The sequence below is a fragment of the Taeniopygia guttata genome, chromosome 7 (assembly GCF_048771995.1).
Source record: "Taeniopygia guttata chromosome 7, bTaeGut7.mat, whole genome shotgun sequence".
Classification (NCBI taxonomy): domain Eukaryota; kingdom Metazoa; phylum Chordata; class Aves; order Passeriformes; family Estrildidae; genus Taeniopygia; species Taeniopygia guttata.
This window is the reverse complement of record NC_133032.1, coordinates 16500483-16519591: the sequence shown is the minus strand read 5'-3', so window position 1 is coordinate 16519591 and position 19109 is coordinate 16500483. Positions and strand designations below refer to the sequence as shown.

Genomic DNA, 19109 nt, shown 5'->3' with positions numbered 1-19109 from the left:
AAAGATATCCAATGTTTCTCTTAAACCATGTCTTGTTTGCTATTGAAGACAAAGACTTTTACTAAAGACTTACACTACAAAGACCAGTAATTTAGTAATTTTGCCTTATTGACAAATGCATAAATAATATTTTCCAGGCTGGATTTTAAGGCTTTGTGCAATGGCATGAGTAAAGAGCACAAACACAGTGCAAATACAAAGACTAAGAGCATACCTATTTCTGACATGTTCAGGACTGTTTACTCTCATCTTGTACAAACCAAATGGGTCTGTTTACAAACCTCCCTCTTTACCCATAACTGTGGCTTTGCCACACGTGATTACTCTCTTCCCTGGATAGGTGTCCCGGTCCTCCCACTGCTCACAGCCTCCTCCAGATAAGGCATCTGTGGGGATCAGTGGATGGGGAAGGGGAAGAAAGAGCAGGCAGTCACAAATGCTGCAGCAGATAAAGCTCAGCAATGCTCTGCAGAGCGATGTCCCCTTACTACTGCCAATACCACTGTTCTGTCAGTCCACCACTGAAAAGATCGATATATAGGAAAGCATAGCAGGAAAAAATTAACTCAGTATTTTTCTTTGTTAGCTTGAGTTGCTAAAAAAGACTAGGCTAATGTGGCTAAACACCATCTGTCTGTTTTTCCCTTCTCATCTAGATAATTTTGTTCAATTTGGAAAAAGAACCCAGAGTTTTCAAACACAAGAAAGCTCCTACCAATTTTCTGTTAAACCAGATGGCTGTGGACAAGAGAAAGATTGTGTAAGTGCCCTCCTGTCTCCTTCAGGAAAAAGGCTGTAGTGCAAGTTCCTATGTTATGACAAAAGCCTATTCACACAGAATTCCCCAGCCATGAAGAAACAACACGTGCCCCAGCCATGAGGAGAGATCTGAGGAGAGCTCAAGCAGCCATGAAACACAAATGTTTGGGAAACCAGGCCTTGCTGTTTCTGGCACTCAGGGAGCTCCTGGCTCAGACACTGCCTTGACAACTTCTGCATGTTTTAAGATGCATCATTTAATATAAATAATAACAGAAACATTGCAAAACAGAAAAGATTAAAAGGAAGTTGTTTCAGCTGAAGAGATGCCACTAGATCAAACTTCTACTTTTGGCTGCCAGCTACAGGAATAAAGTTGTCAGCAGCACATCAGCTGTCGGGATCAGAGCTCTGTGGTGAGAATGCAGACGCGATGCCAGAGGCTGTTCTCAGTTTCATCACTGTGCTTACATGGGAGTAGGAGGGACCCACCTCCTCCAGGGGCAAATGGCACCACCAGTGGCAACTACCCAGATATTTTTATTCATAAACTTCAGCAAACAAAAAGGAAACAACCTTCCAAAGAGCCAAGGTGTTTCAGAAACGTCAGTTAGAGTGGCTCCCAGCAATACTCTGAGGATCTCCATCTGCTTATGACAGAACATTGTGCAGCACAATAAACAGAAGCAACAAATGGCAAGACATGATTCCTGTGAGAAAATCTGGTTTCTACTTTTCTCCTGAAAATGGCAAAGTGACATCGCAAAAACACCTTGGGCTTATACTTATTTAAAAGAAAGGAGAAATTACCAGAGAGTTATCTGGCTGAGTGGTCTTGTCTCCACAGTTTAATATCTGGAAATTATGTGTGGATATGACAGTTTTAAGCTTAACACAAGTAGGCGGCAGTGACTGAGGTTTAACAGTAGGCTTTTCTTCTTTGCTTGACCTGATGACACATGCAAAAAGCTAAAAACTGCCAGGTCCACAGTAGGATTTGAATGAATTATGTGGGTGGAATTTGAATACAGGTTTCTCTGAACAGCTACGGGTTGAGAAAGGCAGTAAAAGCACCACAGAAGCATGCAAAAGAGCTAGTGAAGAACAATAAAGATACGAAAGATATACCTGCAGTAAGGCCTGGGGGAAAAGCAGAGTGAGCTTTTAGGTAGAGTATCAACTGAAGAAAAGCTTAGAATACTAAAAAAGGAGAATGTTTCCCTTTCTGGTGAGTTGAGGAACATGAGACATAATACTGAATCCGTAACAAAATGCAGCATCAAAAATGCACTATCTGATCCTCACATTCCTCTCCTAAAGAAAATTATCAAAACTTAGATTACTGGTACTACATTCTTGCAGCATAAAGTATTATTTAAAACTTTTGGGTGCTACTAGCAAACTCTTTTTCTAGGGGCGACATTCTTTTGAAGGTAAGACAATGAGCAGACTATGGTAAAGAGGGCAGAACTGCAGCAACTTAGATACAGATCAGTTTAAGCTGCTATAAAATTCACTCTTGGCCTTGGGAGTGCCTAAATGTGGTACAGAGTGGTGCAGAACTATTCTTAAATGACAAGCCTGTGTTGAACTTCTGTCTACGGGAAGTGCTTACAGGAGAGCTCCTCCCTTCTGTAATGGCTTTCACACAAAATGAGGCATAAAGAGCTTGAAGCAGGAGCTCTGAGGCCAGTGGATGTACCAGCTCTTCTGGTTCAGGAGGTGTAAACAAGCCAAGTGAGGTGGAGATGTTGGAGCTAGCCACAGAACCATGGCTATAGCAATGCAGCTGCCATCCATTCAATTTTGAAGTTTTCCAGTCAAGTCTTTGTGTTCCTCCAAGTATTCACTATCTCTACTTTTATATCTATACCTAACTACAACAGGCAATGCAGAAAAGAAGTCCTTTTCTGCAGGTAAAAGGCTCAAGGCCTTTGGAAGGAGATGGCAACACAGTCTGCATATGCAATTACAGAATGCCATTACTGCAAAATGAGGTCAGGCCCTTACTCAGGCATTAGCACTGCTAGTTACTTACAAAATGTCTCATCTTAGTAAAGGGGTATTTTCACTCAAGAACAGAGGATGTCCTGAAGCTACTAAAATCTAAGAGAATTCACTCAGAGTGATGATCACTTTTCTGTGAAGTTTTTTAAAGAGCTTAAAGTACTTCTGTTTTCCCCTCTGCAGTTATCAGTGCTCAGAGGGTCAGATAAATGCCTCCACAGTGCAGTGGAAACAACTGAAGTTATGTAACTCCAGAGGAATGGAGTGGTTCTGATTACTGTACTACTAAGAACAAGCACATGTAGGTGCCAGAGGAAATATGCTCTAGCATGGCTGCTGAATGGCTGAGAGGAAATGTCCTCAAGTTGTGCCAGGGGAGGTTTAGATTGGATGTGAGAAAAAGTTTCTTCACTTTAAGGGTGGTCAGGCATTGGAATAGGCTGCCCAGGGAAAGTGGTGGAGTCACCATGACTGGAAGTGTTCAAAAAAGCACGTGGATGTGGCATTTGGAGACAAGGTTTACTGGGGAATCCAGTGGTGCTGGGGTTGGATTCAGGGATCTTGGAGATCTTCTCCAACCTTAGTGATTCTGTGATTTGACTGCCAGAGCAGTAAGTCAGGTTTGGTTTTCCTATGCAGATGCCATAGCTAGGTTTGGCTAATGCAGGTTCTCAGGTACAGGTGTCATTAACCACACTAATGAGGAACATGACCTTAGCAACCAAGAAAATGTCTTCTCTCTGCTGAGAAACTCCAGTTTCAGTTGAGACTTCTGCCATGGAAAGTTGCCTGTCTGAAGTTTTTGACAATGGTGTTTGAAACTTTAACAGCTTAGGTGCAGGACTTATATCAAATTTGAGCATACTCTAGCCTTTTACCATTGATTTTTCTTTCCAGTAGGAAAGCAATCAAGCCACAGACCTCTTTTCATTTGTGAAGGGAAAGAAGAAAATATATGTTGTTCAAGTTCTTTTCAATGTTTTTTTCATTCTCCAAGGAGCAGTGCAGAACTATCCCAGCCTGAGGCAGTTCAGGCCTCTTTGAAGGAACAGCAGTTAAAATCACAAGTTGGTCCCAAACTGTTAAGTGTCTCTAACAGCTCTGCTTCCTGTCCCTGATACTCCCTCTCCTAGGAAGCATTTTGGCTGTGCAAAGCTCAGTGGGCAGTTTATTCTCCACCTCTGTGAGGTTTTCCAGAAATGCAGAGGCCTCAGGCTCTGTGTACAATGCAGGCTATTTTTGCCAGGTCTTGGTTCTGCCTTCATTCTCTCTAGCCCTGAAAGTCACTGTTGAGAAGTTCACTCTTGAACAGGTGAATAGGGAGGTATTTTTAAGTTTCCTTTCAAATATGTCATACATACCATTTTTTCAAAGTTTACTAGATTGTCAGTGAATGTCTTGTTTCCCTCATGAGTAAACGTCATATCTGTATAGAAATAAAAAACACATAAAAGCCCATTTCAGAATAATGGCCATACAAAACAGTAGAATGATCTACCCCTACAAAAACTGTAGCAGCTGTAAAAGTAAAATATTTAGGTTTTAATTTGCAGCATTTCTAAGACTAATAAAATTGAGGTATGATATTCAGATGTACAAAAGCAGTTGTCTCTGTGTCGTGCTTTTCATAATGGGAAAAGATCATACCTCACACTGAGATTGATTTTTGCTTTTTCTTGCTGTTACTCTTATCCTTCAGATATTTGACAAATAGCTTTCAAGTTAATAATTCTGGTAACATCCAAGCTTACCTTTTATAAGCAGCGGCATGAAAGGAATTATTGGAGGGTCCAATTTAGCTACAGTTAGTCTGTAGGCCCTATGGTTTCTTGATGGATCCTTACAAAAAAGAGAAATCAAATAATTACTAATATGTATTATTATATGTATCAAGACACTATATGCATTCATTTAGACGTCATGGCATTTATTAAAAACATTATTTTTTCCCATGACTTTAAAAGTGCATCTGCAAATTCAGACACCTTTTATCATTCTCCCGGACTGGTTACACAATGAGAATGCAGCCACTAAACACAAACATTTTTTCATGCCAAATAGTTAGGTTAGATATGATTACAAAAACATTATTCATAAAACAAACCACATATTTCTTCCTCCCTCCTTACAGCTGCAGATCCAGTTTTGCATATGTTATAGCACTAAAATGTATTGCCTGGAAAAATCCAGGTTGAAAAATAGAATTTCCCACATGTACTATTGGAAAACAAGTGATGAAGCTTTTCTGAGTTCCCAGATTAACTTTGAGTGGTACATAAGTTCTCTCAGAGTAGGTTCCTAAGAGTATAATTTATTAGTCATACATACTTGTTTTAGCAGCTCTAAAATGGGATCATAAACTTCTTAAAGTCAAACAAGGACATATAAAATGTTCTGAATCAAGGAATTCAAATCAGAAACTGAATTATCTCAGACTGTGCATAGAATAAGGGATCTATTGCTATTCACCATTAAGCTTTCAAACTCTGCATAGATCTTCTTGAACTTGCTTGGGAGTTTCTGTTAATAAAAACAAAAATAGCAAACCTTAATTAAATCCGATCAGTGCGGTAATTTTACTGTAAATGCTAGTTCCTTCTACAACGCCCTAAGTCAGGAAAGTGCTCTTTTTTTGCCAGATATTTCTAACAATGTGCTAATCTAAAATACAACATGTTTCCTAGCAACCAGATTAAAAATAGAGACAGGACCAGCCATGAAACCTGGATCCTGATTTAAACCCCGACTTGAATTTAGTCCTTTGGGATGCTTAGATTCAGATTTTTGTTTGGCTCACATAGCAATCACTAAATTCAGAATGTAATGGAAATTCACGTGGATGCTTTCAGGACATCCCTGATTATAGCCTATCTGAAAATATAATTTACACACAGCTTGCGTAGGGGCAGATCGGCTTAATTATTCATACCTATGATGAACTGCCCTTGCAAACATTCATATCCAGGCCTGGGCATTTCCAGGAGGTTTTTTTGCTCATGCTGATGCATTTATTAGTAAAATTCTTGACATGCTCAGCAGCAAATGTCCTCCCTCACTTTCTGGGGTACAAATTAATAAATATTTTTTCAGTCCACAATACCTACACAAATGAATAATGGCCAGATGATCATGCAATGATTGAGATGAGATGGCCTTTACTAAAAATTTTCTTTCCCCCTCATGCATAGTATGTTACGCACATTAAATAACTTTACTTCAAAGACTGTAAGATATGTTATAAATTAGTTTCAGAGAGCACTGTAAATTTTTATGTACAATCAGAACATGTCAGTTATTTTTAGTAATAAATTCCTCTGTATTTGCTGAATTTTTCAGAATACTAGTAGCAGTGGATAACATTAAAAATTAATAGAGACTTTACAGTATAAAAATTATTTTTTGCAATACTTTCTACATTTGAAGTGTGTACCCTAGCAAGCTATTTACACTGTGCCACAGCAAGGGCCTAATTTTTAATGATGTGTGTCAACAACTGTGTGCCTAGTTTGCATATGCATGCAGATTAGGTATTTGTGAAGTAAGTGGTATAATTGGACATTTGCACCTGCAAATATCTAATTTCTGCATGCAACTAATGTAAATGCATGATAATATAGAAAAAAAATCAGGTATTGGTATGTTTGTCTTTAAGTATTTTCTGTATATATCTGACTAAAAATCAAATTGCAGAAATTCTCTTGTTAAACCAACTGCTCTACAGAACCAAAGTGTGATAACAATTCCATGATCTCAAGTTAATTCTCCACATGTACATATGATCTGCCCCGCTACCAGCTCAGACCTGGTGCCCATTTCAGATTGCTGTATGTAGTATATACATTCAATTCCTTCTTCTCTAGTCCTGTACTATCTCAGCTCTCCCAACTCCTCTCAGTAGCCACAAATAAAGGGTCATTGTTTTGAGAAATTGAAAATCTTTGCCTGTAGCACTGATTTTATATGATACACGTACTCTTGAAAACAGGACTGGTATACTCTCAGACATGTTAGTCTGATGTCCTGTGTCAGAGCACATTTTTAACAGTATTCAAATTTTGCTGTCAGTTGCATCAATAACCTCAGTCATGCTAATTATTTTGAATTTCTAATGAACAAAATGCATGCACATTTAAATCTGTACTGCTTTTGATAACCAGTATGTTCTCAGTGGTTACACTGTGCTGGACACTGCACCCTTTTTATACACTCATACAAAAGAGCAAAGCCACAGAAAAAGGTGGAAGCGCTGAGAATGAAAACCAAACTGCCAGTAAGCATGGAAATGCATGTCAGAGAGAAAACCAGAACTGGTTAGGAGAAACCCACATTTTAACAGGGCAACAGAGTCCCTGTGGAGGTCAGAAAATAATATGTATAAAGAGAGGATGAATTTTAGAGAATTATTGTCTTTACAAATTATCAGTGGAGTGATCTCACCGAACCACCAGTAAAGTGAAGGCACACAGAAGATGGGCTGATCTAAGAAGTTAGCTGGCTAGCTTGCTCATCCTGTTGGGCAGTTTAGCTCAGCAACAGGAGCCACTGTTGCCACTCTTTGTTAACTGCTGTGATTATTCAGCACGTCCATGGGTGTACTATACTGCCTTACCAAGAAATACTGTCAGCCCTAGCTAAGGCTTATGGTCAGGAGCTGAATTAGTAGATCTAGTTTTATCAATAATAAAGGCCCAATTAATGTTTTTGCTAAGCACAAGTCCCCATCAAGCTTATAAAATCCTGGAATAGGATTTTAGCAAAGACTTACCTCCCATGTTAATGAGAGACGGCTCACAGCAACATTACTCAGTCCCATAATAATAGCGAAAAAGGAATTCAGATTTTTGTATTCTTTACAGCTGAAACACAAAGGGCCAGGTTTTAAGTTGTGTATATCAGTCAGAGCAGTACTTATGACAACCTTAGGAGAGCTGAACCCAGGCATCTAGCTTAGGAGTGACTGAATGTAGGCAGTCCTGGCCAGCATGCTTGCAGACACCTCTGCACCAATGTGTCAGCGCTTCACCACACTCTGGAGGCTTCTTTCCTTTCCCTCCTAAAATGACCTCCCTTCTTCTACTTCACTGGGTGCCAGCTTCTGCAAGGACTTCTAGTCTTTGAAGCAATTCTCCACCCAGAAACACAGTCCTGAAACTGGCCTCAATTCAGTCCCAAGGGATACCAGAAACAGTGTAAACAACTGTTTATAACTTCGTTTGCTGCAAACTTGATGACAGCTCCTAACAGCTAATGAATGCTTGAAGCTCTCCTTAGGCAATCTTCATTGCAGTTTACAGGGCCACTGAATCTTTTGAAAGGGAGAAGAACATCTGTCTAGAGATGCCCCATGCCACTGACCTCTCCTGCAGTACAGGATTTCTATTACTTACAGATTCTGGGACTTCTAGTATGTTTCAGGAAAAGAGCAGCCATTTGTTACCAGCATCATTAAAGAGGTCCTGGGCAAAAGGAGCTCCAGGTCATACTGCATCTCTAATGCAAAGAAGGATTTTGCTATCAGTCAGGAAAAACTGGAACATGTAATTGAGTGCTATGGAAGATCCAACATGTCATATGAAGGAATAGATACAATCTGACTGGCATAGTCAACACAACTGCTCAGCTGGGTCTGCCTCAGTGGCTCACTGACTCAATAGGAAGGGAAGAGATAGAACAAAGCCTATAGAAAAAAAACCTCACAAAACTGCATCTCACTGGGTTTTTGCAAATAATCTCTTATTTTTCTCAACTGATATGCCAACATCCAGTTTCAGTACCTCAGTTTCTGTTTCTTCAGCTGTGAGTGGCTTTCCTTAGGGGTTGGTATTGAGACTGTTGGGGCTTAATATCTCTATCAGTGGCATGGACAGTGGCATCGAGTGCACCCTCAGCAGGTTTGCTGATGACACCAAGCTGTGTGGTGCAGCTGACATGCTGTGTAGAAGGGATACCATCCAGAGAGACTTTGACAGGCTTGAGAGGTGGGACTGTGTGAACCTCATGAAATTCAACAAGGCCAAGTGCAAGGTCTTGTACCTAAGCTGGGGCAATCCCAAGCACAAACACAGGCTAGGTGAAGAATGGATTGAGAGTTGCCCTGGGGAGAAGTACAAGAATCTTACATGAGCTGACAATATGTGCTTGCAGCCCCAAAAGCCAACAATGTCCTGGGCTGCAGCAAAAGCATCATGGCCAGCAGGCCAAGGGAAGTAGCTCTCCCCTACTGTTCTTCTGAGGCCCTGTTACAGGCCCCACTTGTAGAGCTGTGTCCAGCTCTGGGACTCCAACATATGAAGGACATGGATCTGCTGGAGTGAGTGCAAAGGAGGGCACTGATGTGGTGAGACACTGAACAGCCTGCCTAGAGAAGTTGTGGATGCCCTATTCCTGGAACGGATCAAGACCAGGTTGGATGGGGCTTTAAGCAACCTGGTCTAGTGGAAGGTGTTCCTGCCCATGGCAAGGGGCTGGAACTTCATGACCTTTATGGTCCTTTCCAACCCAAACTATTCTATGATTTACCAAGAAAACTTTAACAAGATTCAATCTATGATTCTCATGTATTTAATTAATCATTGAAGCTCTCAGCTCCTCTGAGGTATCCTTAGCTTCAGACAAAATTGGCACAATCATCTCATCCTACTCTCTGACTCCATAATTGTCACATCATCCTAGTCTCCATCATTCATCATCCATACCATTCCATTCTTTCTGTACTTCCATTTTACCAGACTTCAGTGTATTGAGTGAGTGAATTCTTGAGATCTTGGCCTCACTTGTGTCTGCACTGTGTGAACACTGAGCATGTGAATAAATGATCTCTCCCATATGCTGGTTGGTCTGTTGGGAAATTGCTGCCCTCTCAGTTCTTCTGGCAGAGCTGCTCATACAAATTCTTCCACATTAGATTAGTGACAGTGAACAAGGGTAGAAAGGATAAACTGAAATGCTAAAGCTACATCAACTTACTGTACTAGTCCAGGTCAGGGAGTGCCTTGTTAGTGGATCTGGGAGGAGCTAAAGATGAAAAGCAGACAGGATAGGCTGTCCATGATAACCTCTTCCCTAGGCACAAGTAAATCCATAAAGGGATAACTGTCCACAGCCCATGACAGGATTAGGAATAAATTATGGCAGGGTAAAATAATTAGTAAAACACAGAACTAGTGCTCAAACAGAGTAGGCAGCTGCAACTGTATCTGCAATGTTTAATTTGAATCTACCTTCATATTAAGAAGGAAATGTTTTGCCAAATACCGTGGTAAGGGATACAATTTGACAAAGTCCCAGTTAAAATCCATAAAGACGCATGATGTTCTACCCCAGATATTCAGTAAATTCTACAGGGACTACTATAAATAGCTCAGTTCCAGATAAAGGACCCCTGTAAGGCACTAGAAACAGAGCTGTATGGCTCTACTGCATATAAACTCCATGTAAAATGTCAAAAAGTGGATCCTCTAAAGAACCAAAATGCACCACCTCAGAGCTGAGGTCCCTCTGCCCCACAGAATGGACTGCACCAGAAAAACCTTCCTGTTAGGATGAATAGTAAACACACACACACACACACACACTCTTGTCTCCAAAACAAACATGTATGTGGTTAAAGTCTCTTTGTACTTACAGAAGCATATTCATCTTGGCATTTTCTCTTTAAACACACATTTCAGAAATTTCTTACAGGCTCCTTGGGCTTATAACATATGCATATGTACAGAAAGAATGATTTTCAACATTTGAATGAAAGTATCTGAGTACACCAATATACAAGAAGACTTCTAAAGAGCCTGTGGATATATCCACAAAGAGAAAATACACACAAACTGCATTTGCAGATATCCATAAGAGTATGTGCAAGCACATCCCGGAAGGACTTTCTTATACAATTAATATGGGAAGAACTCACTCTTTGAAATATAGTTCACTTCTTCCTTCTTTTGAAAGTTCATTCCTACAATAGCTGGAGAAAAGAGATGAACCTGGTAACCCCAACATGCTTTTCCAGCAGATGCTAAAGCGACATTGGCTCCTGGAACTGAAAGCACATGTGCACAGCACTTGGAGCCAGCACTTGGCCTTGCGCTTGCCTGCACAGACTGGGAGCACACATCAAGGGTGCATGGGGTGGCAGACACAAAATGATGTGCCTTCTGCAATGATATCTGCACCTCAAGCCACAGAACTGAAAAAAGCTTCTCAGTAGCAGTTATCTTTGAAAATGAGTACGTGCAAGGCATCTCGTTACCACCAGTCATGCCTAAGATTAATAGTGCAGCACTGAGCTGTTCTCCCTGAACACTTTTCTAATGAGTCTAGTACTTCTAGGTAGGGTAAAGTTCTCATTAGGTCTCAAGGATCTTCACAGGCAAAACTTCCTCAAAGATATTGCTTCAAGGTCTGGGCTTTTTCTCCTCTCTAACTTCGGTGCACTTTGTGTTTGTTTTAGTGCATGTGTAGCAGCTGTTACCATGGCAGCACTGCACAGAGGGCAGCAGCCTGGCAAAACTCCCCAGCGCCTTTCCAGCAGCTGGAATTAAACCTGCCCTCTTGGTTTGTACAGAGGAAAATCTTGTGCTTTGGATTTCTCTGCTTTTAGGAGACAAAGAGGACCCAGCAGAGCAGACTGCTTTTAGCTATTTATTTTTAGCATTGTAGTGATACCAGAAACATGGAAGTAAACAGGAGGTTGTCAGGCTGTTGTAAATAGCACAAGATTAAACCCATGACTCGGAGGAACCCGCAAACTAGGGCAGTTTATTAAGGAGATATTTAACTGTAATTTTTAGGATACTTGATTTCAAGTGTTTATGGAAATTACTATTGTATCTTAATGACCACATTTCAACATTTTCTCATTTCATGCCTGAGATTAGGAAAGACCACGACATCTGTGTGGGTGCCACTGCCCTCTCCTGGGCACAGCCCGCCAGGCCGGCAGCCGCTTCCCACTCCTGCGCTGTGCAGTGAGATAATGGAACATGCGGTGCGTGTATTTTTAGAAACTAAAGAGGTAAATTCTGCCCTCTGTTCTAAATATATATGTGATCCTGCATGCCCACCACCAGATTTTTAAAATCTTCAGCTTTGACCATAATCCAACTGCAGGGCCCAAATTAGATCCCAGAAGGAAGCTGGTACTTGCAGAGCAGGGTGTCCTGGAGGAAGGAGCCACACCGATCCCCAGTTTTGATGTGAACACAGACTTCAGCTATGTGCAATTACTAACTGGGAGGAGGGCAGCATCACAGCAGCAATAGTAATCTCTTCCTTTGCACAACTCCACGTAATGATGCAAAAAAGTTAAAACCTTGGTTTAACTGCAAGTAAAAACATCTCTCTTGGTAGAACTGCCTAAAGGCTTCTAGCTACAATGTCCAGAGCTGCAGAGAAACACTACAGACCTCAGCAAACTGTTTTTCAGACATCAGAAAATGCAATAAATACACCATGAGCTGGAAAGGGAGGGTGAGTGTAACAATAATAAAAATCTGTACCTATGCAGGACATAGGTATAACCCTGCTCTCTCCGAAGTTAGTCACTGCTCCCTTTTCAGTCAGTCACTGAAAAGGGTCTGAAACTATTCTCTCGGCACCCCCCTTCAAAATATTTGAATGTATGGATGAGATCTCCTCTCAGCCTACTTTTCTATAGACTAAATAGGCCCTGCTCTTGCAGGCTACCCTCCTATGAGAGATGCTCCAGAGATGCTCCAGACCCCTTATAATCTCTGTGGCCTCCACCAGACCCTCTCCTTGTCGCTTATGTGCTGATGAGCCCAGAACTGGGCACAGTATTCCAGATGTGGCCTCACCAGAGCTGAATAGAGAGGGAGGAACACCTCCCTTGACTTGCTAGCCACACTCTTCCTGATGCACCCAAGATCACACTGGCCCTCCTGGGCTCCCAGGCCTACTTCTGGGTCATGGTCACCTTGTGATGTACCAACTGTTCCAGTCCCTCTCTGCAGAGCTACTCCCAACCTGTGCTGCTACTTGGGGCTACTCTTCCCCAGGTGCAAGACCCTACACTTTGTATCATCAGCAAACTTACTGCAAATCCCAAACTGAATGAAAGTAACATGAGTGTCATCATCTCCATGCTACGCCTCTTTACTCTCCCCTCTTAGTTTTCCCACTCAGGGCAATTCTGAGAATGGTTCTTCTGAGCAGAACCAGAAATATTTCTGTTCTCAGGAGAATTAGGCTCAATTTTCTTAATATTACTAATTCACATACTAATATTTGCTAATGTATGGAAGGGTAAATGAAGGATTCTCCTAATGAACTGAAATATATTTTCTCACAAATTTGAGGTGTAACCATGGTCCTAAGAGATCACAGATCAAGGAGCAATGGAGAGTAGCACAAGAAAGAAGAACATGTGAAAGAAGAACAAGGTTTTATACAGCCCTATAAGAAAACAGACAAAATACAGAATGTTTTAATCTCTACTCTGTGTGGCTGTCTGAAAAGAGAAAATAAAAACACATTGACTATACTGAACGTCACTTCCAGCTCCCATATGATTGTATACTTACTGGGCTGCTATCTTAATGTATTTCTTTAACAGCTGAACACGCTTGCTGAGTTGAGAGCAAAGACAAATCTCGGTGACCACCCAGAACTGAATTTCATTGAATCTTCTTAAAAACAAGTCAAGATTTGCCGTGGTCTTTTTAAAATTGTGCCTTCCAAAAGTGTGATAGATCAATTCCAGCTAGGAAAGAGAAAACAGTTTGGAATTATTTTTGAAGTTACGTTTCTTCAAGGAAAGAGACTAAGACTGATCAGGCAAGTATCTAGTCTGAAACATGCTCTGCAGTTTAGCTTACATTTATAGCTGCACGGATGACAAGGATTCAAGTTATAAATTCAGTATACAATAGCTAAGGCATAGTAAAAGTGTAACTACAGATTATATACAAACAGCCTAATACCTAAAACAAACAAAAGTAATTCAACAAGCAGCATATGTCCAGAAGAAGTCTAACTTTATTTTTGTATTTTGCCTATAAAATTAAGAATGTCTTATACTGTCAAAACTTGCAGGTGGCTTTATTGTAGAATTTTTGAAAATCAAGCTTAGAGAAGGTTTCAGAAATAATGCACAAAGCTACAATGTACAGTTAAACACTTTTTAACAGATTCTAACATGCTGAACAGATACAGCTTCATACCTCATGCACACAGTTGAAGAGCTCCCAGTCGTAAATTGTCATCTGATGTGCTAAGTCTTTGGAACTCATCAGTTCAAATGTTCCTACTGTACCAGTAGATGGTCCTTCTTGTTCTGGCAATGGTGCCTACAAACAAGAAAATATTATAAAAATATTTTAGATATTCTAAATCATATGGTTGGTGCTTTCATTTCATAATATTTCTAACTTTTTTTTTTCAGTGTGACCACTTTCCTAATCACATTTCTAATAGTAAAACTGAAATTGCAGTAAAACCGAGATTTGCTTTTAAACACAGGAAATGAGAAGCCCAGTGCAAAACCAGTATCCAGTATGCACAGGATAGTCAGGAAAATTCTGAAAGCTCTTCAGAGACAATGTAAGAAAATAAACCAGACTGTTCTCAGTGTGTTATTTTTAACATTGTTCTAAAATTTGAATCTATAATACATGTTATGCTAACTAAAGCATGTGTGTTTGTTTAGGAGCATAGGTCTTTCCAAAAAACTTTTGTTTCCTTTTTCACATACACAAAAAACTAGGCCACCAAGGACAAGCCAAATACTTTTATATATTTCTGATTCTAATGGTCAGAATTTCTACATCCAGCATGCTTCAGAAATCTGCAGTGATTGCAAGATCTTCTCATAATTTTAAAAATAAACCTCATACTTTCTCTTCGACAGTACACAAATTTGATGCACAATTTGTGATTGCAAATTCCTGGCTAGGCCGATTAAAATGATATAAACACAGTCTTATGAGAAAGAACCAAGTACAGAACATTTCTGAAAGGCATCTCCATGCCGCCCAATAAATGACACACGGTCTATGATTTTGCACACGGGTGAAGTATTAAACAGAGATTTAAAACATGGCTTGAGATCAAGTCATAGTTTAAGTAGTCTGTTGTACATGCTAGGGTGAGGTGTTTGAACCAGCGCTGCTAAAATACTGCCAGCCAACCCGCTGGCAAACCGGCGGGTGCCAAGAGCCGCAGCGCCGGCCGCGAACGCGCGGTCAGCGGCGCTGCTCCCGGGAGGGGGCGGCAGAGCCCGCGCAGGAGGGCAGAGCCCGCGCAGGAGGGCAGAGCCCGCGCAGGAGGGCCGGGCCCGCGCAGGAGGGCCGGGCCCGCGCAGGGTTCAGGGCCGGGCCCGCGCAGGGCTCAGGGCCGGGCCCGCTCGCACAGGGCCGGGCTCCCCAGCTCCTCACCGCCTTTGCTAAACACGGAATGACGGACACTGCCAACAGGCTGCTCTCCCAGTACAAACTCAGCGGAGTCTGCCTGATCAACAGACCATATTTAGATGCTGCAATATAAGAAATGAGCCTACTTAATGAATGCTTTTTTATATAAGAGTAATATACTAGCAACAGAAATAAGTCGGACTGGATTAATACATCAAATCACTTTCTCAGTAACACATAGTGTGTAGGGCTTTTACTGCTGTATGAATTCTTGTTTTGTACTCTAGGGAAAACTTTCCTTTCAATTATCACTGTCATAAAAAATAACGAAAAAAACTTAACTAAATCACAAACATTATCACCTTAAAAGCTTCATCTATAATTTTAAAAAATAGCAGAAAAGTATTCTCTAAAATATCCAGAGCAGCCATTCGTCTTACAAAAAATTGCAGATTGCTTTCAATTGGGATTTGCACAAACACAAAATTTCTTTAGTTTATCACAACATATGAAATAAAAGTACAGCAGCTTTGTGTAAAAATTTCTAACTTGTCGAAATCTGTGGAAAGAGAACTGCATACAGACTGAAAGATGTCTTTTTTCCCCCATTTGGAGATGAACACAACATAGCTGTTACCATAACAAACACATATTTTCCAAGGCTAGGAAAGAAGCACTTAGATGCAAACTCACAGCATATTTGAAAAATTCATCTATCCAGAACAATTTTCACATGGGAATTGCCAAATGTAATGTGGATAAATTTTCATGAACAGGAAGCAGCCAGAAACTGGAATGTGAAAGGATTAAACTGGGAGGCAGCTAAGGCTGTAACATTTTTTGATTTGTTTATACCTCTTTGAAAAAATGCAGCTGATAAGGGGTTGTAATTTGCTATGCAGTGCTGAGGACCATTTTGAAGGTGGTGAATGTACTTCTGTAATTCTTACTGAATTCAGTCTAGTTGATGAAAAGTAGCACATTGCAGCCCTGTATCTTAGAGCTCCCTGCAGCACTTTGAGTACTTGATGCATGGTAAATAGCACAGGGAAAAGGTACAGAAAGCCAGGACAATTTGCTGCGAAAGCTATGTGTACATAGACAATGCAGAGCCATAAATAAGTACCCAGCACACTTTTACTGATGCAACACCCCTGCTTTACAGTAGCATGCCCCATAAGGGTATCTACTTGGCAGGATTAATTAACCTTAAGGGAACACCAGAATTTAATAAGCTGAACAAGAGGTATCTCTGCATGGAACTATATATGCTGGATGTGCATTCCCTGGTTACTAAATTGAAAGCAGCAGCAAAGAATAGATTTTACCATATCCATAAAAGAAATCAGGCATACATACTAAGTGGCTTGTTAAAAGCATACAGGAGGCTGAAACAAGGCTAGGAGTAATAGAGTTCATGCTGACATGACTTGGCAATGACATTTGTTTTTAATGAAATAAAAGGAACAAAAAGTACAGTCAAATCAAACTCTATAAAAGCAGACCCCATGGAGATAGCTAGAATGACTGTATAAACTGTAAGTACTTATAAGCAATTCTACCTAAGAAAAAAACAGACTTTCTACCAGGAATATTTTCTGTGATTCTACTTAGAATTATCTCTGATTTTGACACAGTATTTTGTGGGGATGAGAATTAAAAAAAAAAAAAGACGGAATTTACCACTGGAATCAAATCTCCAGAATGCTTTAATTGATAACATTTATCTTAGATAATATATCTCTGATTTTGAGGAGATAATTCTGTAATGAAGAATTACTGCATGTCTTGGTGACAATACTCAGCTCTTCCTGAATGCTCAGTGTGACAGAGAGAGTACTGGGATCGAGTTCTGTTATGTGGAGCAAATGGATGGATTTCTGGTCTACTTTAAGGATTTAGAACATCAGCTTGTTTTATTTTCAGGGCTCATCCTATTGCAGTGTGACAAGCCCTTTGTTGTAAATGTTTCCACTATTTTTTATCTGAAGTGTGGATAATGCAAAAAGGACCAGGTGTTCAAATAAAGCAAAGCCCTGAGGTTCCTGAGCACTGCACACATACATACCAAAGAATCGAACTGATCCCGCGGGCAGGCAAACAACCGGCCATTAACGCTGAGAGTGGTGAACACTGAAACATCGTGAGGCTTGAGCACAACCTTTTCTGTAAAAATGAAACTAATTATTATTTATTACAATTTACAGCAGGATTGATTTACCAGCTGCACAGATGACCCTTCTGGGAACAAGTTTTGCCCAGTAACCCAATGTCCAGGATACAGAATAGAAGACAGCAAGATCCTCTTTACTGAAGAAATGTGATAAGCACAGCTCAAACCAGTCTCCTACAGAACCAGAATCCCAGTCCCAAGATGTACAGACAGGTCAAGAAGCCTGTGCTGCTATCACTAGAAACTACCTGCAAAAATTAAACATAATTAGGGAGTCCATTCATTCACTGCTGAGCTGTAAGCATTTGGAGAGCTGTTCTTAAGAGATTGTTCTGAAAGGCAGTAACTGCTCAAGAAAGTGATGGAAATGCATTACAACATTTCTAAAAGAGCATCACATCACAGGTAAAGGAAACATAATGAAGTAACTTACAAAACAGTCTCTTCCAGGAGATACTGGTGGTCAGCAAATCGGACAAAAAATTGCTTCAACTGCAAAAAGTAAAGCTGCCTGGTGTCAGTTCTCAGGAAGTGAACCATTTTTGGCAGGCTCCACTGTTTGCAAAAATGCCTTCCAACACAGCTCTCATTACCTCTGTGTGTCTTCACACAGTCATACTCAACCAAAGCACTTGAGCAATACCAATCCTCCAGCAGAATTCACCCTCCAGTGACACTCACATTTCCACAGCCTAGAGGGGGACCTGATCCCTGACCCTCTGCAAACACTAGGTCTGTGTGTTTGGCACTAAGCTGCTCTTCAATGGTTTGCATGGACAAAGCAGCCAAAATGGTAGTGACCACTGCCAGAATGTTGGCACTGCAGTGTTTTCTGACATTACTGATTCCCGAGTCTAATAGAAATTTATCCATGCTTGCCTCCTATTTGTGTTGTTAAAAAGCTCTTACAAGTCTAACAGTGAAGGAACATCGGGGTAGCTGTGCTCTGTAACGTGTAGATACACAAGATTCTCCACTGGCCCTGTCTCCCATGTGAGCTGCAGTCTGTGCCTGCAGCAGAGGAAGGACTTGCCTCTCATTAGGACTTGTGAGAGCTGAACATGCACCTTGTCTGAACTGGTCTTTCAATCCCTCCAAAAATTCTGCTTCACCATAACTGAGGAGTGTTTAAGATGATGTAAGTACAGTACCTCCTCCTGAACTCATCTTTACTATGATGAGGCCTTCTCCAGAGCCCAGCTTGTCTGCTACTGCACTGATCACTTCCTTCACAGAAGAAGACACTGGCACACGGATAGTGGTGTAGGTTTGGTCTATGCAGTACACCTTAAACAGAACTAAAGAAAAAAACATTGCACAGTTTATTCCACGTGTAAAAAACACTCATTTACCATACTAATTACTATTACTTAAGTGACCACGCCTCACAAAATGAAACAAAGAAACAATAAATCACTACATAGTGATTTATTGTTTCTTCCATTCCTCACATGCTCTACAATTTCAAGTACCAAAATTTCTGATTTCCCAGAGTTCTGGACTTTGGGTTTTCAGTGTTCAGGACAGTGCCTGTCCTATGAATAAGAAAGGTGCAGCCATATGAAAAGAGCAGTTACTGCCTGTCTGGACAGACATAAGAGGTGGTATTGCCCTGGTAGCAGGAACTGTTTCCCTCTTTGTAGGCCTAGAAACACCACTATGGACAACAGAAGCTGCATGACTGGCAGGATGTCTGCTCTTCATATATAGTTAGTTCCAGGTTTTAACATGGTTCTTCTACTGGTCTGTTTTATGCCACCAGCTTTCTCAGCTATATCATCATGAATTTTGTTACCTTGTTTTTA

General features: G+C 40.8%; 1 protein-coding gene across 7 annotated transcripts in view; it reads right to left on the bottom strand.

Annotated features, from left to right (window-relative positions):
- The window catches only part of RAPGEF4 (Rap guanine nucleotide exchange factor 4), a 150952-nt gene that overhangs the window by 7168 nt on the left and 124675 nt on the right, over positions 1-19109 (bottom strand). For 6 of the 7 annotated variants that reach the window (XM_030277476.4, XM_030277472.4, XM_030277474.4 and 3 more), the window contains 8 exons: positions 18456-18602; positions 17200-17297; positions 13944-14069; positions 13305-13483; positions 7532-7622; positions 5236-5286; positions 4518-4605; positions 4128-4192 (listed from right to left, as the gene is read on the bottom strand). In XM_030277476.4, the coding sequence (XP_030133336.4) occupies positions 4128-4192; positions 4518-4605; positions 5236-5286; positions 7532-7622; positions 13305-13483; positions 13944-14069; positions 17200-17297; positions 18456-18602 (845 nt within the window). The remainder of the gene's footprint in view (positions 1-4127; positions 4193-4517; positions 4606-5235; positions 5287-7531; positions 7623-13304; positions 13484-13943; positions 14070-17199; positions 17298-18455; positions 18603-19109) is intronic. The other variant, XM_030277473.4, reaches the window with a different exon arrangement.